The 18130-nt window shown below is 38.8% G+C and overlaps 1 protein-coding gene across 4 annotated transcripts in view; it reads left to right on the top strand.

The window, feature by feature from the left end:
• Window positions 1-18130, top strand: part of LOC127434458 (palmdelphin-like) — a 39429-nt gene that overhangs the window by 19297 nt on the left and 2002 nt on the right. Inside the window, exons 1-3 of one of the 4 annotated variants that reach the window (XM_051687235.1) lie at window positions 1858-3991; window positions 4531-5905; window positions 15961-18019. In XM_051687235.1, the coding sequence (XP_051543195.1) occupies window positions 16063-18019 (1957 nt within the window). In that variant the 5' untranslated portion in view covers window positions 1858-3991; window positions 4531-5905; window positions 15961-16062. Of the gene's footprint in view, window positions 1-785; window positions 1794-1857; window positions 3992-4530; window positions 7369-13842; window positions 13953-15960; window positions 18020-18130 lie in introns of those variants that run through there. The other 3 variants (XM_051687237.1, XM_051687234.1, XM_051687233.1) reach the window with 3 other exon arrangements.

The raw sequence follows: 18130 nt of genomic DNA, 5'->3' as shown, positions 1-18130 counted from the left end.
GCATTATAAAAAAAAAATAAAAATAAAATATTATAAAAAAATTATTCTTTGCTTTGGTTTGCAAAGATCAAACACCTTAAAAAGATCTTATTTAACCCTAAAAAGGCAAGCATATAAAGGTACCTCTAAAAATGAATTAATTGCTATTTTCCAACACATTAGGACCCAAATAATACATTTCCATGTTTTTTTTTTTTTTTTTTTTTTTTGTTTTTAAATATTGCTTTTATTTTCAATTTTATAGTTTGTAGAAATCATGAAAATGACATTAAAAAGATTGGAGTATTTGCATCAAGGTCAGCTGCCTTCACAAAAAATGCTGCCTTTTTACTTTTAGATAAAGATTGTGAGTTGATGACAGACTTTATATACAAAGTTGCGTGTATTTGCAGGGACTCCCTTTTCAGTATTTTTCACAAAAATTTGACAGACTGCCCCAGAATACAAAAACCTTTATAGGGTTAAGAACCAAAAGGCAGAGCTATATTTTTAATATTTTAGTATAGTTTTTCATTTCATGGTCTTGAGTGCCTATTTGTGGCCGCTATGGATGCAATGCAGTAATATACAACTCTGTAGCTTAGTAAAAAGATGTTTTGCATCATAACTGTTACTGTATTGTGTATTTTAGCACAGCTGGAATGCTGCATTGACCAATGAGAATCCAGAACTATCCATTTTATTAATGTGTTCAAATAATTGCTTCATCAGTATTTGGTCGTCAATTTGAGTCTTTTAATTTGATGTGAGATGGCTTGTGTTTAATGCAGTTCTTTTTGTTTTAGCTACCTTTACCATGAAGTTCAGTGTGGAAAAGGATCTCCGCACTGGAGAGAGCCACATCCTCTCCACGGCCACCATCACACCTGAGGACCTCCAACCACCAGGCATCAAAGTCTACGATGATGGACAAAAATCTGTCTATGCCCTGCCGCCTGATGGACTTGAGTCCCAGAACGGCATGAATGAGATGAGTCCTCTTGAGGTGGAGGAACTTCTGTTGAAAGCCTCAGAGAAGAAAGTTTCAACAGATGTGGTGTACCATGAACCTGTGTTTTCAAGCCCTTTCAGTCGACCTACAACACCTCAAAAGACAGCGAGTGGTTATATAAGCCTCAATGGCCTTCAAATGTCCAGCAAGTCTCAGAGTCCTTTTCAGACTGAGACTTTTACCAAACAAGAAGATCGAAGCCCAAAAGATGGTAAACAATCACCAACTCACATTCCAACCACCAAATCCAACCAGTATTTTGGCAACAACCAACAAGCTCAAAACATCACAAATGGACCAATTATTAACAGCACTGGTGGTGAATACCGAGGCGCAACTAGGATCGGCCCAACATCTTCTCCCACACAGGAATGTGGAGAGAACCTTCGGATAACTCCTACAGCAGACTCTGGACTGGGATTTGGAAGATATTCCCCTTTGAATCCAAAGGAAGACTCTAGTCTCAACCTTGTGAATACCCTTCCACCTGATGTGGAACGTGGTGAGCCTGTTACCATGATCTTCATGGGTTATCAGAATGTCGAGTCTGATGAGGAAGATGAAGCAATCCAGGCTGAACTGGTAGTTATTGGTGATGATGTTGATGATGAGGATGGAGTTGTTGATGAAGACACAGATGCAGAAGATGCCCCTTTGTCCTACCACCCTCTGGGCTACTACAGCAAGGTCTTCAAGCCCAATAATACTGTGTACCGCTCTGAGATCAGGCCTTGTGGTGTCAGAACATACAGTTATGGAGGACGTACTTTTGGAAATGAAATAGAGGATGCAGTAGCCACAGGTATCATTCGAAGAGTGAGAAGGCATGTTGGTTTCTAATTCCACACTAAACGTTTTCACTTTTATTCACATTTGCATGGATTCTTGACAGGCAGCTCAATTTAAAACATTTTTGCGAAGTGATATTACGTGATTCTTTACACGTATTGTGACAGTTCTGATATGAAATGCCCACTGTGTGGTGCTAAAAGCGAGTTAAAATTTCTCCAAAACTTATTGAGCTTTTAAGCTTAATGCTCTATCGATTTTAAAATGAACAAAACCTACCTACCTCCCTAAACCTTAAACCTAAAGCTAAACAATAGTGTCATAAAAACTGAATGTGACATAAAAAATGTGATTGCCGAAGCAGCCTTGTCACTTTGTGGTGATTCTATGACATTTTCAGCTCACGTGTCAACTCATGCTCTTCAGGACTCGTACTCCTGTCCTTTGCATCGCATTGGAGCTACTGCACAACTTCATCATACCTAAACAAGCTTGTACATGTAGTTGGTTACTTAATGCAAATGTTAAAATTTATTGCTTCCTTGTCCTAATCACGATGCGATTCCAGCGATAAGCAATCTGTCTGTCCACACTATAGACACCATGATTTTCGTACACAAAAATGATGATAAATGACAATAAAATCAGAATTGTCCGATGGAACAGTTTGTTTACTGAACGTAACTCATTTTCTCACTGAAGCTGCCTATGGAAATACGCTTTCTATGGCAAGCACTGAGGGAATAAATACACAATCACACAAATACACAGGGCAAAGTTACTCTATGTATCGCATCCTAATTCAGTCTGTTACCTGTGTTTATGTTCACACGGTACTCCTATATTTATTTTGCCGTTCTCCACATACAAAAATTGATGTCACTGAAACAGGTCAATACACGCTTTTTAATTTAAAACTGGGTCTGTGAGTGACAAGGCAGCATAGTTAATTTCTTCTATCATGGCAATAACGACAACAGAGAAATATAAAAGGAGAATATTACAAGTAAAAGTTAATTCATCCAGTGTTTTTAAGTCACTGATTTGTTAACCAGATATAATGCATTAATACAGATTTGATTCGACCGGAGTTTGGCGGAGAAGCAGACCTTAAATAAAAATTATTTTTGCAGTTTATTTATTCAACCCTTAGTTTGTGATCACATTCGTTTTCAGTCGGTTTATTACAACTAAAGTCAAAGTTCCCACCTTTTTTGACCCATGTATTTCCATGTGTTTTCCTCATTCAAAATAACAGACTCACAAGAATGATTCACTGACAAATGAGACATCATTATGGATTGCAAGTTACTCTACACATGAAATTTTCAAGCTCATGAAATATTTAGAGTAGAGAAAAACTAGAATTTTCATTATTATATTAATTATAGACTTTTAATATTTTTTTCAGGTTTTCCATGACAGTGGGAAACCTGTACAGAACAATGAATGTGTTCTCCCTGTTGTTTTATTCCAATATCCGTTATTTAAGCAGTATAACGTTATTTCAGGACTTACTCCAGAAAAACGTGACATTTATTAATTGAGTTTAGATGGCAAGTTGTATATGTGAAATACTTTAATAATTTTGTGGGATATGTTTATATACTAAGGGTACATTTATTGAAAGACTGTCTATCCTAGTGTTAATCTTTCTATGCTGATCAATGAAATTTAGACCATAATTTCGCCACCTAACTAAAAAACTAGGGTCACTTATTTTTGATTGTTTTGGTGAGGAAAGTTGCTTATTTTGGGCTTGTTTTTCCAGACCAGGTCGCTTGTTTCTCCTTCAAGATCTGGGAACATTGATGTGTGACAACTTCAGCCAAAATCAAGTTGTTCTGATCCAGATAGTGAGACGTCTTTATTATACCGTTATAAGATTAGGCTTATAGATGGGTTAATATTCCTTTAATTAAACTTTTCCTTAAATTAGTCATGTTACTCTACTTTCTAGTGGTCCAGATTATCACATTTCATAACAGTCTTGCACATGCTTGGAGTGTCCACACTTGGAAAATGAAATACTATTTATATAATATATCTGCATGCCATGCATGAAATTGATTAACTTCTTGTCTCACAAAAATTGTTGTCTTGTTCTTAATGATGAAAACTAATAAATCTCTGCTTTAAAAGATTAACTTGCTGTTTCTCTTATTCTTTTTTTATTAATGCTTTTTGGAGCAATATAAAAAGATTTGCCAGGTACAGTATCAGACTTTACAGTTGATGGATATTAAAAATAAAAAACATAATGGCAAAATTTCCATTTCATTGTGACTCACCACAGTTTTGTAGTTTCATCTTCTCCAGAGTAATGTGTAGTTCCAGTCCATCAGCCATATTTGAGCACTTTGTCCTTGGTTGCTTTTAAGACGCGGTGCCTGCGCAAGGTCTTTCATAACATCTGCTAAAGAGAGAGTTATGTAATAATCCTTGGCCTGTGTTATGTAAGATGCAAAAAAAGTGCTAAAATTTTATACAATTTTGTATATTTATTGTTTTTACTCATAATTATTTTGCACATTAGTGTAAGGTAAATTTGTTAACTGAAATCCCATCATGCCCCCTAAAGACAAAGGCAAACTGATTGATTGATTGATTGATCGATTGATTGATTGATTGATTGATTGACTGATTGATTGGGTTTTGATCGGCTCTCTGAGGTTTGAGACTAATTAATCACTTGTACACTGAATTTTAGGTGTGTTTAAGCTGAAATATTCTTACTGTCCTTTCCACAGTGTTGCCAATGAAACTGTCTCAGCTAGGAAAATACATGTAACCTCCCGAGACCAAGATTCAATATTGGGATTCCATACAGTATTTAATGAAGAGGAGAAGGACAGGAAGGACCGAGAGACTGATCTTGTAAACTTTATCAAAAAAGAAGAAAAAAACAAACTGCTGATGACATAATTCATATTTGAATGCCAAAGCAGGATTTGTTCACTGTCCATGTTGCACATAATGTTATTCTGATGTGTTAGACAGTTGACAGTTCTGTAATATAAGGTAGTTTCTTGGGTGATTTTTATTTATTTTTTTATTTGATTTTTTTTTTGCTGTTTTATATCAAAGCGATAAAACTACACTGGCGTTGTCCTGTAGAAATCATTAAAACATCCTTAAAACAATATACATTTACTTCAGAAGCAAAATTTTGTAAGATGATACAGTATTACCTGTTTTCAGAGAATACATCTTGAATTACATTTATTTTTCTTAGCCATTGGCCATTTTTTCTTGTTTTAAGCATATATCTAACAAAATTTAATGAGGTTTATTTTTTGCCAAATTGCTATTTTTCCAGATTGCTATGTTTAGATATTATACTGGAAAACAAAAGATTAAGAAATAATTTTTGTAGTGTAATCCATGTTGGCAATATTTTGGTTGTCCATCAATAGAGTGAGAAGCCAGAACTTTACAAGATATGCTAAAGGTTTGTTCCTGGTTTGATACAAGTTAAATTCAATTGACAGCATTTGTGGCATAATATTAATTACCACAAATAACAACAAAGTTGTAATATCAGATATATACAGTTACTTTACACAGATAAGATTAGAAAGCAATTTTATTAAACTAAAATCATGTTAACATGTATAATATTTACATCTTGTGGCTATACTTTTGAAACAGTGAGTATTTTAACATTAATGGACTGGCCCCTTCCATTGTATGTGCCTCACTGTAACCGATTTTTGCTTCTTTCTTTCTTTCTTTTTTTCTTTTTTTTTTTTTTTTTAAATAAAGGAGATACAAGTTTTTATGGAAATCAACATTATGCCACAAATGTTTTTAATTTAGCTTAACTTGTATTATGCCCGGAATATTCCATTAAAATTAGTAACTTGATTTTTAAACTTTGCCCCTGTAACAGTCCTCAGAAAGATTCTCTAAAGGTGAAAAATCTGATTACCAGAAAGCTTTTAAGAAATTCCTTGTGAGACTGTGTGTGTGTGTGTTGTAACAGCAGAGGCTGCTCAGCTATTGGTTGTTACTGGTACATTCAGAGTAAGTCGCAGTCACTGTGGTTACAGAGAAGCAGAGCTTCAGCCAAGACTGAATCGCTGAGTACGTACCCTCTCCTCTCTGCTCTTATCACACCACAAGGTAGGACAGTCGCATCAATAACTATGTCAAAGTTTGCAATAATACTCTTGGTGAAACTTTATGTAAATGCATACCTGAATTGAAAAAAAAAAAAAAAAAAAAAAATCTTATTTAGTTGCCATGCTGTTGGATTCCTCTGTGATGTTGTAAAGAATTGTGTTGAGACCATAAACACATTGGTAACAATGTGCTTATGTGGTCTAAAGGAACTTGATTTTGTGCATACAAGTGTGTGAGAAGAGTGTGTGTGCCTGCACAGGTAGAATAGATTTTTATCTGCAATGTGTGTGCTTTTTTAAAATCACTGAGTCAAACAAGAATTCACATTTGCTTCGAGTGTTTGTGATTATGTGTCATAAATGTTGCATGTGTGTCCTGCTGTGAGAGAGATTTGGGGGTTTTATCATTTCTGTTCTTATTGTAAAATACACCTACCTTGTTTTGAGATAAAATGTCTTACTGTTGCATCATAGATGTTAGAAATAAGATAGAAATGCCTTGATACTTCATCTATATATTATATTTTGTGAGTTTGCTTTAGTAATATATACTACATTGATCTTCACAGCATAAATTAAATACTTCAATCAATAGAATTCTTTGTACTCAACAAGGTCATTTCTAATATGAAACAAAGAATAAATTGTTGCATCATAAATGTAAGAAATACTTGCCTTGACACTTGATCTATACATCATTATATTTTGCGAATTGGCTTTAGTAATATGACATGGACCTTCAAAGCATGATGAATCTAAATTTCTTAATCACTAAAACATATCATTTTTGGTTTTGTTCATCAACATCATCTGTAATATGAATTTGAGGTATGAAGATCTTGTGTTGCTGTATAACAACCTGAGGAGCAGTCAGCCCAGAATCTTTGAAAGTTTAATTAATCCTATGTAAAAGGTTTCTTGTTGTGTGGGAAGGAGGAAGGAGGAAGCAGGAGTCGGTTCGGCGGACCACGTTGTCACGGTCCGGTCACCTTATCAGGTTGGGGTTCTGCCTGACGGGACTGTGGCAGTATTGGCCTGCCTCAGTGTTTTGTGTACCCCCTTTGTGTGAGTGCACAGGTCCGGTGGTGGGTTACCACAGTATGTGAGTTGCCTCCATGTGCTCTCCGGTGATATCATGGCCCTGTCACCTTGCCAGGTTGTGTTTTTTGTCTGACAAGGGCTGTGGCATCATCGTTCCCTGTCTGTTCTGGTCAAAGCGTGTTTACGTTTTGCCCTTATGTGTTTCAGGTGCCACTGGCATGCTGAATCAGCATTTCCATGGGAACCCTGATTGTTTCCATGGGAACGCTGATCATTACAACCTTCAGCTGCAAGCTGCAGCTTCTTGTTTGTTACTGTGATTGTGTATGTGAATGTTTTGCTGCTGTGTTTCAGAAGTGTGGTTACCTTCTGCTTCACCCGTGATAATCGGCCATTTGCTGGAGGAGGATTCCTCATTTCTGCCCACGTGTCGTGGGAAACCATTGCCTGGGCTAGCTTAGTTTGAAAAATAATAATTTGGTTGTAAATAAATCCTATTGAACTGTTTCCTCTGCATTTGGATCCTGTCTCTACACCTCTCTGACACACATGAGTTTATTGTAACACACTCTTTAACATAACACAAACAAAAGAAGCGCTTTTCAGCGAACTGGTAAACTGCTGCTCTTCAGCCTGGCAGTAAAGCTCCCAAACACAAAATGCACTCTACGTGGTCTGGCACTCTATGTGGATCACTTCCTCTGGTGTCTGGCTCCCTCTTATACCTCTCGAGCTCTCACTGCAATAGGAAACAGCTGTTAGATATAATTCCCTCCAGGTGAAAATCCCAAACACTCCCATCTCCCAAACCCGCTCTCCACCCACAAACCGGTGCCTGACCATGCCCCCCACCACCGCATACCCCTATCGCTCGACTCAAGCCAGGGAGCCATCCGGTCTATCATTTACTCCCCCGCCCCCCCATTTCTGGAGAGGAAATCCACAACAGCCATCTCTGCCCCAGGCCTGTGGACCACCTCGAACTTAAAAGACTGAAGAGACAGAAACTAACAGGTGATCCACACGTTGGCATCTTTCATGCGATGGAGCCACAGGAGCGGGGCTTGGTCCGAACAGAGGGTGAAGGCCCATCCCATGAGGTAGTACTGAAGGGTCAGGACCACCCACTTGATGGCCAGACACTTCTTCTCAATGATGCTGTACTTCGCCTCTCTCACCAAGAGTTTCCTGCTGATGTACAGTACCGGACGCTCCTCCCCCTCAACCACCTGGGACGACACGACCCCCAACCCCCTGTCTGATGCATCGGTCTATAAAACAAAAGGGAGAGAAAAATCAGAAGAGTGTCAGAGTGGCCCGCCACAAAGTGCAGCTTTCACTTGCGTAAAAGCCAGTTGGCACAGCTCCTTCCACTGGACCAGATCTGGGGCTGCCTTTTTAGTGAGATTGTTCAGTGCGCTGGTGACGGTCGAATAATTAGGCACAAACCTATGATAATAGCCAGCCAGCCCCAGGAACTGTCTCACCTCGTTTTTGGTCTTAGGTCTCAGGCAGGCTGCAATCGCTACGTTTTTATCAATTTGGGACCGCACCTGCCCATGACCCAAGTGGAAGCTCAGATACCATACTTCCACCCGCCCAATTGCAAAATTTTTTGGGTTTGCCATGAGTCCCGTTCGTCTCAATGACCTCAGGACAGCTCTCAGAAGCTGCAGGTGCCGCTGCCAATCATTACTGTAAATAATGATTTCATCCAGATAGGCAGCGGCGTATGCAGCATGCGGTCTAAGGATTCAGTCCATGAGCTGCTGAAACATAGCCGGGGGCCCGAACAAACCGAACAGAAGCATCACGATTTGTTGTAATCTGAACGGTGTGGAAAATGCCGTCTTTTCACAGGGAATGGGAGTTAAGGGGATCTGCCAATATCCCTTTGTTAAATCCAGTGTAGAATAAAAGCAAGCCGCACCTAACCGATCGAGCAGTTCATCAATCCGAGGCACTGGGTATGCATCAAATTTAGATACCATATTGACTTTTCTATAATCCACACAGAACTGGAACCGGACCGAACCGTCACTCTTCGGAACCAACACCACCAGGCTGGCCCAGTCATTGTGGAATTCTTCTATTACCTCCATATCTAGCATGGCCTTTAATTCTTCCCGAACCACTTTTTTTTGTGCTCGGGTAATCGGTATGGACGACTGCGTACCACTACCCTGTGGTCATTTCGATATGGTGCTCTATGAGATTCATACAATTGGGAAGAGGTTAGAACACATCAGAGAATTCTTCTTGCAACCTGACAACCTCCGTGACTTATGACAGTGAGGTGGTCTCCGCAAGTGACCGGGTGACCTGTGGCACGTCAGCTCAATGTAGGCTTTAGGGTCATTTTGTGGTCCCATCTTGGCGAACAACACTTGGGGAGTGGCTGCAGTCACAGCTTGGGTCATGGCAGAAGACCCCTCCTGAGTTACTAAGCTCTGTAACACCTGCCGGTCCTCTGCTTGAGCCTGGACCAGCACCTGGAACCACTGCTCCTATTCCATGCATAGCTCAAGCAGGACCTGATATTGACCCTGGTGGATGCCTGTGAGGGTCTTGATGACTTCGGCCAGCGGTGAGGACTCCGTTACGAAGTATCCTTCTTTCAAAATCCCGGTTTTCAGCACCACTATAACAGGTTTTTTGTTGTGTGGGAAGGAGGAAGCGGGAGTCGGTTCGGCAGACCACGTGAGTTTATTGTAACACACTCTTTAACGTAACACAAACAAAAGAAGCGCTTTTCAGTGAACTGGTAAACTGCTGCTCTTCAGCCTGGCAGTGAAGCTCCCAAACATAAACTACATTCTACATGGTCCAGTACTCTATGTGGATCACTTCCTCTGGTGTCTGGCTCCCTTTTATACCTTTCAAGCTCTCACTGCAATAGGAAACAGCTGTTAGAAATAATCCCCTCCAGTTGAAAATCCCCACCACTTCCATCTCCCGAACCCGCTCTCCACCCACAAACCGGCACCTGACCACACCCCCACCACCACATCCCAGACTACTTGTGACAACCTCAAACCATAAAAATAAAATATTGCAGAATAGAATATCTGAGATGCTGACAGAGAAGATCCCAACAGATCTGGGGTCCTCAGCTGTAATTTTGTGTGTGTGTGTGTGTGTGTGTGTGTTTTAGAGTGAAATAAAAGTGTCTGCGTGGGTGATTGGAGGCGTGTGTGTGTGCCTGGGGTAAATGCTAGAGAGGGGATGGGTCCTCTCTGGAACTGATTAGAGAGGGGAACATCTCCTGCCTCACTTTACACTCCTTTTAATGCGAAGAAGACTCAAGAGGACAGAGCTGCCATATGAATCCTCTAAGTTATTAACATGTCAGGAAACATAACTGTAGCACTTTCTACAAAGACTGTATGTATAATGCATTATAATGGTATTCTTAGGGCATTATAATGTGCTCAAAATGCCATATAATACAGCATATAATCAGCTGTTTGTGCTGGAAAATAATTATAACCATAGTTATATTACATTAAAACTCTTACCTATACACCTTTAAAAAGAATAATGAATTAAAACTCATGATCATCACTAAATTTCATGTATTATAAAAATGTTTGTCATGTGTTATTATGCAGTATTTATGTAACGATATAACAGATTATTATAAATACCTTTATACTGTAACTTTACATTGCATTAAAAATACTGTGATGAGGAGGAGGGCATGGCCAGGCCATGAGGATGCACGCCCAGTGCTGAATTCCGGAGAGAGATGCACAAAGCTGTGTGTGTGCACCTTTGTTTTTTGTTTTTTGCAGTAAAAGTTATGTTTGAGTTCAGTTTATTATTAAAGTTTTACGTTGACTGTTCAGCTGGTTCCCGCCTCCTCTTTGCCCATCTTAAGAACCTCGTTACATTGGTGCCAAAAGTCCTCGCCGCTGCCATCTGCCAGAGGAGCAGCCGCGGTCGTCTGCCTGGGGATGGAGGGGTCGCTGCCGGCCGCTGAGAGTCAGAGGAAATGTTGCCGTCCACCAAGAAGGGGAGGAGCCATTCCGTCCGCCAGGGGTCAGACGACAGCTCGCTGCTCTCCCCTTTATCTCTCTCTCCTGCTGATTAGGTGACTCAGCGCCGGCCGTGCCACGCCCTCCTCCTCGTCACAAATACCTTTACCATATATACAGTATATATAACAGATTTGTAGTAGATATTTTGGTAACACTTTCTATTAAACCTGTTTGTTTACTGTATGTATATATATATATATATATATATATATATATATATATATATATATATATATATATATATATACGGTAAATACAGTAAACATACACAGGTTTCATAGAAAGTGTTACCAAAATATCTACTACAATTCAATTATGTGAAATTCTAATGTAATACCTGTAATTATGAACTCACAGTGCCTTTTACACATAGTGTAAGATGGGGTAAGACATCCCCTTAAGAACAATGTTAATTTACTTTTAAATGATAACATATATAGATAAACTTTTAGCATGTACAGGATGATGATGCATCATCCAGCATATTATCAAAGGAAATAAATATAAACATTTGCAAATTTTGTTGTCATAGCACAAAATAAAAAATTATGAAAAGGGGCCATCTTACCCCACTACTGGGGCAAGAAGCCCCCCAGGGTAAACTTGTCCCAGGTGTCAACCAATTTTCACAGAATGTATCAAATACATCTGATATCATTCTTTGTAATGTATTTTTGAAATTTAAAGTAAAATATAAAATCAAATATTTTATGCAATTGTTTATTTTTACAATTTAGTTGAATAATTGAATAACTGAAGAATGACAGGCAAATCAAATAACAGAATCCCAGTCAAAGAGATTCATCTGAAAGGTAAACGTATTCTATGAATTATATACTGTGCAGGCCTTTGAATATACACATATAAAGACACCCATATTTTTAATTAGAAACAGAAATACATCTTACCCCGTGGGGAGTCTTCCCCCATCTCACCTAAATAAATTTCTCACCCAAAAATGAAAATTCTGTCATCATTTGCTTACCAACATATTGTTCCAAAACTGGATGACTTTTTTCTGGGGGACACAAAAGAAGATGTTAGGCAGAATGTTAGCCTCAGTCACTCTTTCCTTTTATTATATTGAGAAAAGATGCAATGAACGTGAGACTAACATTCTACCCAACATCTCTTTCTGTGTTCCATAAATGAAAGTCATACAGGTTTGGAACAACATGAGGGTGAGAAAATTATGACAGAATTTTCAATTTTGGGTGAACTATCACTTTAATTACTATAACAATAACAATGTGGATATAAAAGCAGCATCACAAAGTAATTTAATAGCAAATGCATGTAGCTCATCTGTATTACATGCTTATTTACACAAAGTAATGGTGATGATTTTAATATTTTCCTTTTGAGAGATTTACTGTACATCTTTGTCTACAATGTCCTTGTGCTGCATAATGACATTTTTCTCAACTGGAAACATTATCATTCTGTATCAGAGAAGTCTAAAAGCTCAGTGCCTGTCAGATATGTCTGTAGGTTTGAATGACCACCCACGCTCTGCCCCCATCACCACCCATTACTCTTATGCCCCCTTCACATTCCACAGGTTGTTATTTCTTTCTGAAGAGAGCGTCCTTGAAGTTAAAATGCTGTTCTCCTTCAATGGCCATTGCTCACGCAATGATGTGCACTGTGACATAGCTTATTGTTACTGAAATGGTTCAGAATTCATCTCTTGATAACATTTATTACTGATGTGAACATTCTGTGCATATTTGATATTTTCATGGAATAGAGCGCAACAGTCACAGCCCACTTTTTCAGGGACGTTGGTTCCGATTTCATGCGAGATTAGGTCCCAACCATGGAATCCTGTCCCCCTTGGTTAGATGCTTTGGATTACACATTACAAACAACTATTACTAATTCCTGTTGTAGCAGATCATGTAAATACAGTCAGTAAATACAGTATTACTATATCCATTTAATTACATGAAAAATATGTTAGCTTAGTAGGACCGTTTATTAGCTTGCTAACCATTTGGAATGCATGATGGTATGTTAGCTTAGCAGGCTAATCAGTTGACATGCTAACTAAAGTTACAAACAGAAACTTTTAAATTGACTTGTTGCTTTTAGTTCTATCATGAGATATTTGATGTAGCTTACACAACATTAATTGCTGTATTTTTTTTTATGATTAAGGCTACATAAATATTAACTGTAGAATTTCCAATCAGGCAGCGGGAATCTTTTAGCCAATGAAATCACTTCTAATGAACCAAACCAACCAGCTCACATTACAAATTTTGATATGAAGCAAAAACCTGTTTGAACTTTGGGAGTAGACAAATTTATTTTATAAGCAAATTAACTACTCATTCCGTTAAGCATTTCTAATTATGTAATACATTTTAAAACAACAGTACAATATAAAACTATTGATTTAAAGGCATTCATTTTAAGTATTAAACTATATATTTGAAGTTTATTGCAAAATTTTAAAATACTGTATATACAAATATAAAGTAGTTTGACAGTGTACATGAGTGGTGACATAAGGATGGCTCCACCCTCATGACACAATACCCATGACATCACTTCCTGTGTTGCAAAGAGGCATGTGAGGACATCAGAAGTTCTTCCATGTAATCTTATTGACAAGCCACTTATTGACTAGTTGGTCAAAACTGCAGCTGTTACCATGAGGGCTAATGTTGAAAACACTGGACGAGCCAATCAGAGTTGAGCGTTTGTAACAGGAAGATGCCCTGAGGTGGCCACTCATGCCTACATCAGTGACATTAGACCAACTCACAATGGCATTTCTGCCAATAACTCTCCTGCCCGAGCAAGTTCACTTCCGATCCATGCATCCAGATATTTTCCCTTTTTCCCAAAGAACACATTTACCCAAGACCACAGTGCATACAGATTTCAGGGGGGAATTAAGTTAGATTCTTCGCAAAGGTTGAGATGATCTCCATCTGGCTGATTTTCCTAAAGCTCACGGTAGGTACTGAGACATGCTGGTACCTCTGTCTTCCTCCGTCTGTCTTCCATGCAAATGTTATTGTCGCTGAATAATGTATGGAATACAGATTGTCATGACACAAGTGCCAAGATGGAGAGGGTGTGATCGTGTGGAAGTTTTCTCACCAGATGAGCTGTTCTGCCTGCTAGAGGAGGAGTTGGTGGGGAGGAGGTGTTGCCATGGCAGTCAACACTATATCGCCTGTAATTTTCATGAGGCTTTGTGCCTTTTGTCAAGCTTGATTGGGGTGAAATAGGCAGGCACTGAAGTGGATGGTAATTTCACATAATTCTGACTATTTTAGTGGTCGCATTAGCAAGCCGGTCGAGTTTTGAATGATTGTAGAGGTTTTCCTGCAGTGGCCTTAATTATACCAAACATACATCAAGGATAACAGTACACAAACTGGTGGATGAAAAATTTTTCAAGCCAAAGCTGTGTAAACAACTTGATGCTGTCATTTTGGGAATTTTAAGCACTGCTGTATGTACGATCTTCACATTATTATGATATCATGTAATGTTCAGTATAAAAGTGTGTAATTGTGTTTTTGATGTATTGATGAAATAGATCCGAGTTTCTAATCCATGTGGCAGCTGAATTCTTCAGTCACAAAGAGTTTGAGCATTTGATCGCACATCACTTTTCCCCTTGTCAGACGGTACGAATTAGATCAGAAAAATCCATGTAAATTAAACAGCGTTGACATGATCAATCATGTTCTGCAGTACCACATCAACAAGGGAAAAAATGTGTGTGATTTTTCAGTCGTACAAAATATGCAGAAGTATGAAAAAAAACTGCAATTAATTATGACTGTAAATGAAATTTAAATTCTGTCTTTATTTACTTACTCTTCTGTTTCAAATCCATATGACATTTTTTATTCTTCTGTGGAACACAAAAGATGTTAGGCAGTATATTATATCTCACCATTCACTTTCATTGCATTATTATTATTATTATATATATATATATATATATATATATATATATATATATATATATATATATATATATATATATATATTTATTTATTTATTTATTTTCATAAAATGAAAGTGAATAGTAACTGAGGCTGTCAATTTTTGTTCCATGGAAGAAAGTCAGGTGTGTATGTACAACATGATGATAATTAATAATTCTATATTAAATAATAATAGAATTTTCATTTTGGGTGAACTTTCCCTTTAACACCTGCACCAGACAAGGCACTTGTTTGTGTGTGTTTTTTTTTTTTCTTCCTCTCTCTCTCATTCCTTATCCTCTCCTGGTCTGATCCTGTGCCAATGCTGATTATCTGAAGTTTTCTATGTATGAGGAAGATCCAGTTCTGCAGTCTTACATAATGGATCTGCTTAATTCTGCCAACTGTCTGCCGACTATAACCTATTTTGGGAAAAGGTTCACTGCAATAGTAAACAATCTCTTGTCCTTTCCTCTTAAACACTGGAATGATCTCAGAATCATCTTGCGATAGCAACACGAAGGCCATGGGTTAGATTCCCAGGGAACATTCAAACTGATAAAATGTACACCTTAAACGTACTGTTAGTCATTGTGGGTAAAAGTGTCTATTGGATACAAAATTGGAATGGAAAGTGCTTCATATCTGAATTTTATAAATCTACTTGTAGAAAGTGAAAAATATTTTTCACACTGGAAAATTTGTTAAACAGAGATGTTAAAAGGTATGATCTGGCAGTTCAAAAGGTAAGGACATTTATGCAGAATGAAATTAACACTTGCGACTAATCTGGTTTTTGAAGTGTTGTGCAATTACAAGACATAGTTGTCTGTCAACACTAGAGTCCACGATCTAACGCATAAAAACTTTCTCAGAAATGTAGCATTACATAACATCTGTACCAAAGCTGAGTGTGTGTATATTAGCTTTGATGTGCTGTGAATGTTTTGGTGATTAGGGAAATTAGATTTTGTTTACTGCTGTTTGAATTTCTTCTTCATAATTTTTTTTCCTTTCAGGGAGCTACGATTGAGGTGGATAGGCTGGAAGAAATTTCAGGTTGTTCTCAGCCTCAGAACCCAGAACATACAGAACTGAAGTCCCTATCTGAGCCTGTAACCATGGAGACCAGTGAACACTGCGGCACAGCAAACATAAATGACTGTGAAGTCCTGGAGTTTGAGTTACCTGAGAGAAAGGAAACAAGCAACAAAGATGAACAAGTCTGTTACAATGCTGACGTATTAGAGTCCATAAGTACAAAAGTAGTGGTTGACATTCTAGCAGGCCTACCTCCCACAGAGACCAAGGCTGATGAACTTGAAGACATTCACAGTCCCAAAGAGGTGCTTGTCTTGGAAGACACTCGAGAAGAACTGTATCGCAATGAGTCAATTACCTCTTCGATCTCCGACACTCCGTCAAGTGCTGAGAGCGTGTATGAAAATGATGTTGTACATAAGAAGGATGATTCGCCAAGACAGGAACCATTAGAGAACACTGTACCCCATCCAGAAATCATTAACAATGGAGATACATTAGACCCTTTGGGTACAGACTCAGAAGAACCCATCTTGGAAGGTTTTGGATATGATGATCCAGAAGAAACCATCCTGGAGCATTACATCCGAGAGGAAGTCCTATCAGACACTTCCACGGAGTCTTGTCATGACAAAGCCGAACTGGACGAATGTCTTCAGGTCGAAATAGCTGCAGCATCATCCGACAATGAAACCGATGAGAAGTGGAGGAGCATTTTCTCTTCCTCCGTTAATAAGGAAGATGATGATTCCTACATTGACAGCCTTGAGCTGAGCGCACAGGAACTCTTTATTCAAAAACTTGAAGTTCAAAATTCTGATGAAGATTCAAAGGAACCCGAAGAGCCTGAGATCCCTGTAAGAGAAGAAGTGCTAGAACAACCTGAGACTGGGCCAACTCTGCAACTGCAAGAGATATCTTACAACTCTTCCACACAGTTCCACGGCTTGTCCAAGATTTCCGAAGACGATGAGGAGCTTGGACGAGTCTCAGCGTCCCACAAAAGCAATTCATTTGATTCTGTCAAATCTGATTCCAGCAAAAAGGTGCCAAAAGATTATTGTGTGATCCAGGAAATGAAGAGTGAGAATGTCAGTACAGAACATGTGGATTTCAAAGTCGCACGGCAACAGTGGCTGGAGATAGAAGAGCAAACAAAAAACTTGATGCACCATCCGAGTACACCAACAATGAGATCTGGGACCTGCCAAGGCAGTCACAGTTTCATGTACACGCCTGTCCGTAACATTGACAGGCCGAAGAGGGACCTTGAAGGCTTAGCACTTGTAGAGGACTATGTGCATACCCAGTTCAGCCCCTGTTCAGAGGATTCTGGTCTTGACGATTCCAGTTTCAGATCACTGAATGATGACCCAGAGACCCCAATTGAGAAGGAGATTCGCCAAACAATGGAACGTGAAGAAAACCTGAGATGTGAGAGGGGGATGGCAAAATCATACTCTACTGACTGTGTACAGATGAAGACCAGATCCATCAGTTTAAACCCAGGAAAACTATGCCAGGAAGTTGATGAGAAACTGAAAATATTTGAACACCAGAATGACAATGGAAGAATACACAAATCTCCCAGCTACACGACGCCTTCTTTCATCATTACCTCCTCACCAACCAAGGGCTCTCAGCAACAAGACTTGGCAGCCAACAGCGTTATCATCCTCGAACCAGAGACCTTCCCTTCAAGTCCAAGGCATGGGAAGATGGTGTCCTCAAAATCTGCTGACTGGAGATCAGAAGATCCCCCTAATCTCATCATTCTGGAAACATCGAACCTCATCATTCGCAGTGCATCAGAGTTCAACCTGAATTCTATCTCAGAGGAAACCCAAGAGAAAATGTTCCTCAACAACCCATTTTTTAAGTTACGGTCCAGGAGTACGATATCTCTTGTTGATGAGGAGATCGAAATGGTAAAGCTGCGAGAAGAGGAACTAAAACGGCAAAGGGCCAATATTTACTCGAAGGATCATTTCCTGATGTCTCCAAATCGCCTGGATGGCTCACTGTTTAACAATTCAGGTACGGCCAACAGCAAAACAGAATTTTCATCATTTTACATTGAACTGAAGTAATGACTACATCGCTGAGGCTGCTAAACACAACAAATGTGACAAAATGCTGTAATAAAAG

Source organism: Myxocyprinus asiaticus, chromosome 44 (genome assembly GCF_019703515.2).
Source record: "Myxocyprinus asiaticus isolate MX2 ecotype Aquarium Trade chromosome 44, UBuf_Myxa_2, whole genome shotgun sequence".
NCBI lineage: Eukaryota > Metazoa > Chordata > Actinopteri > Cypriniformes > Catostomidae > Myxocyprinus > Myxocyprinus asiaticus.
Note: the sequence above shows the minus strand (reverse complement) of the source record. Positions and strands in the feature narration are given on the sequence as shown.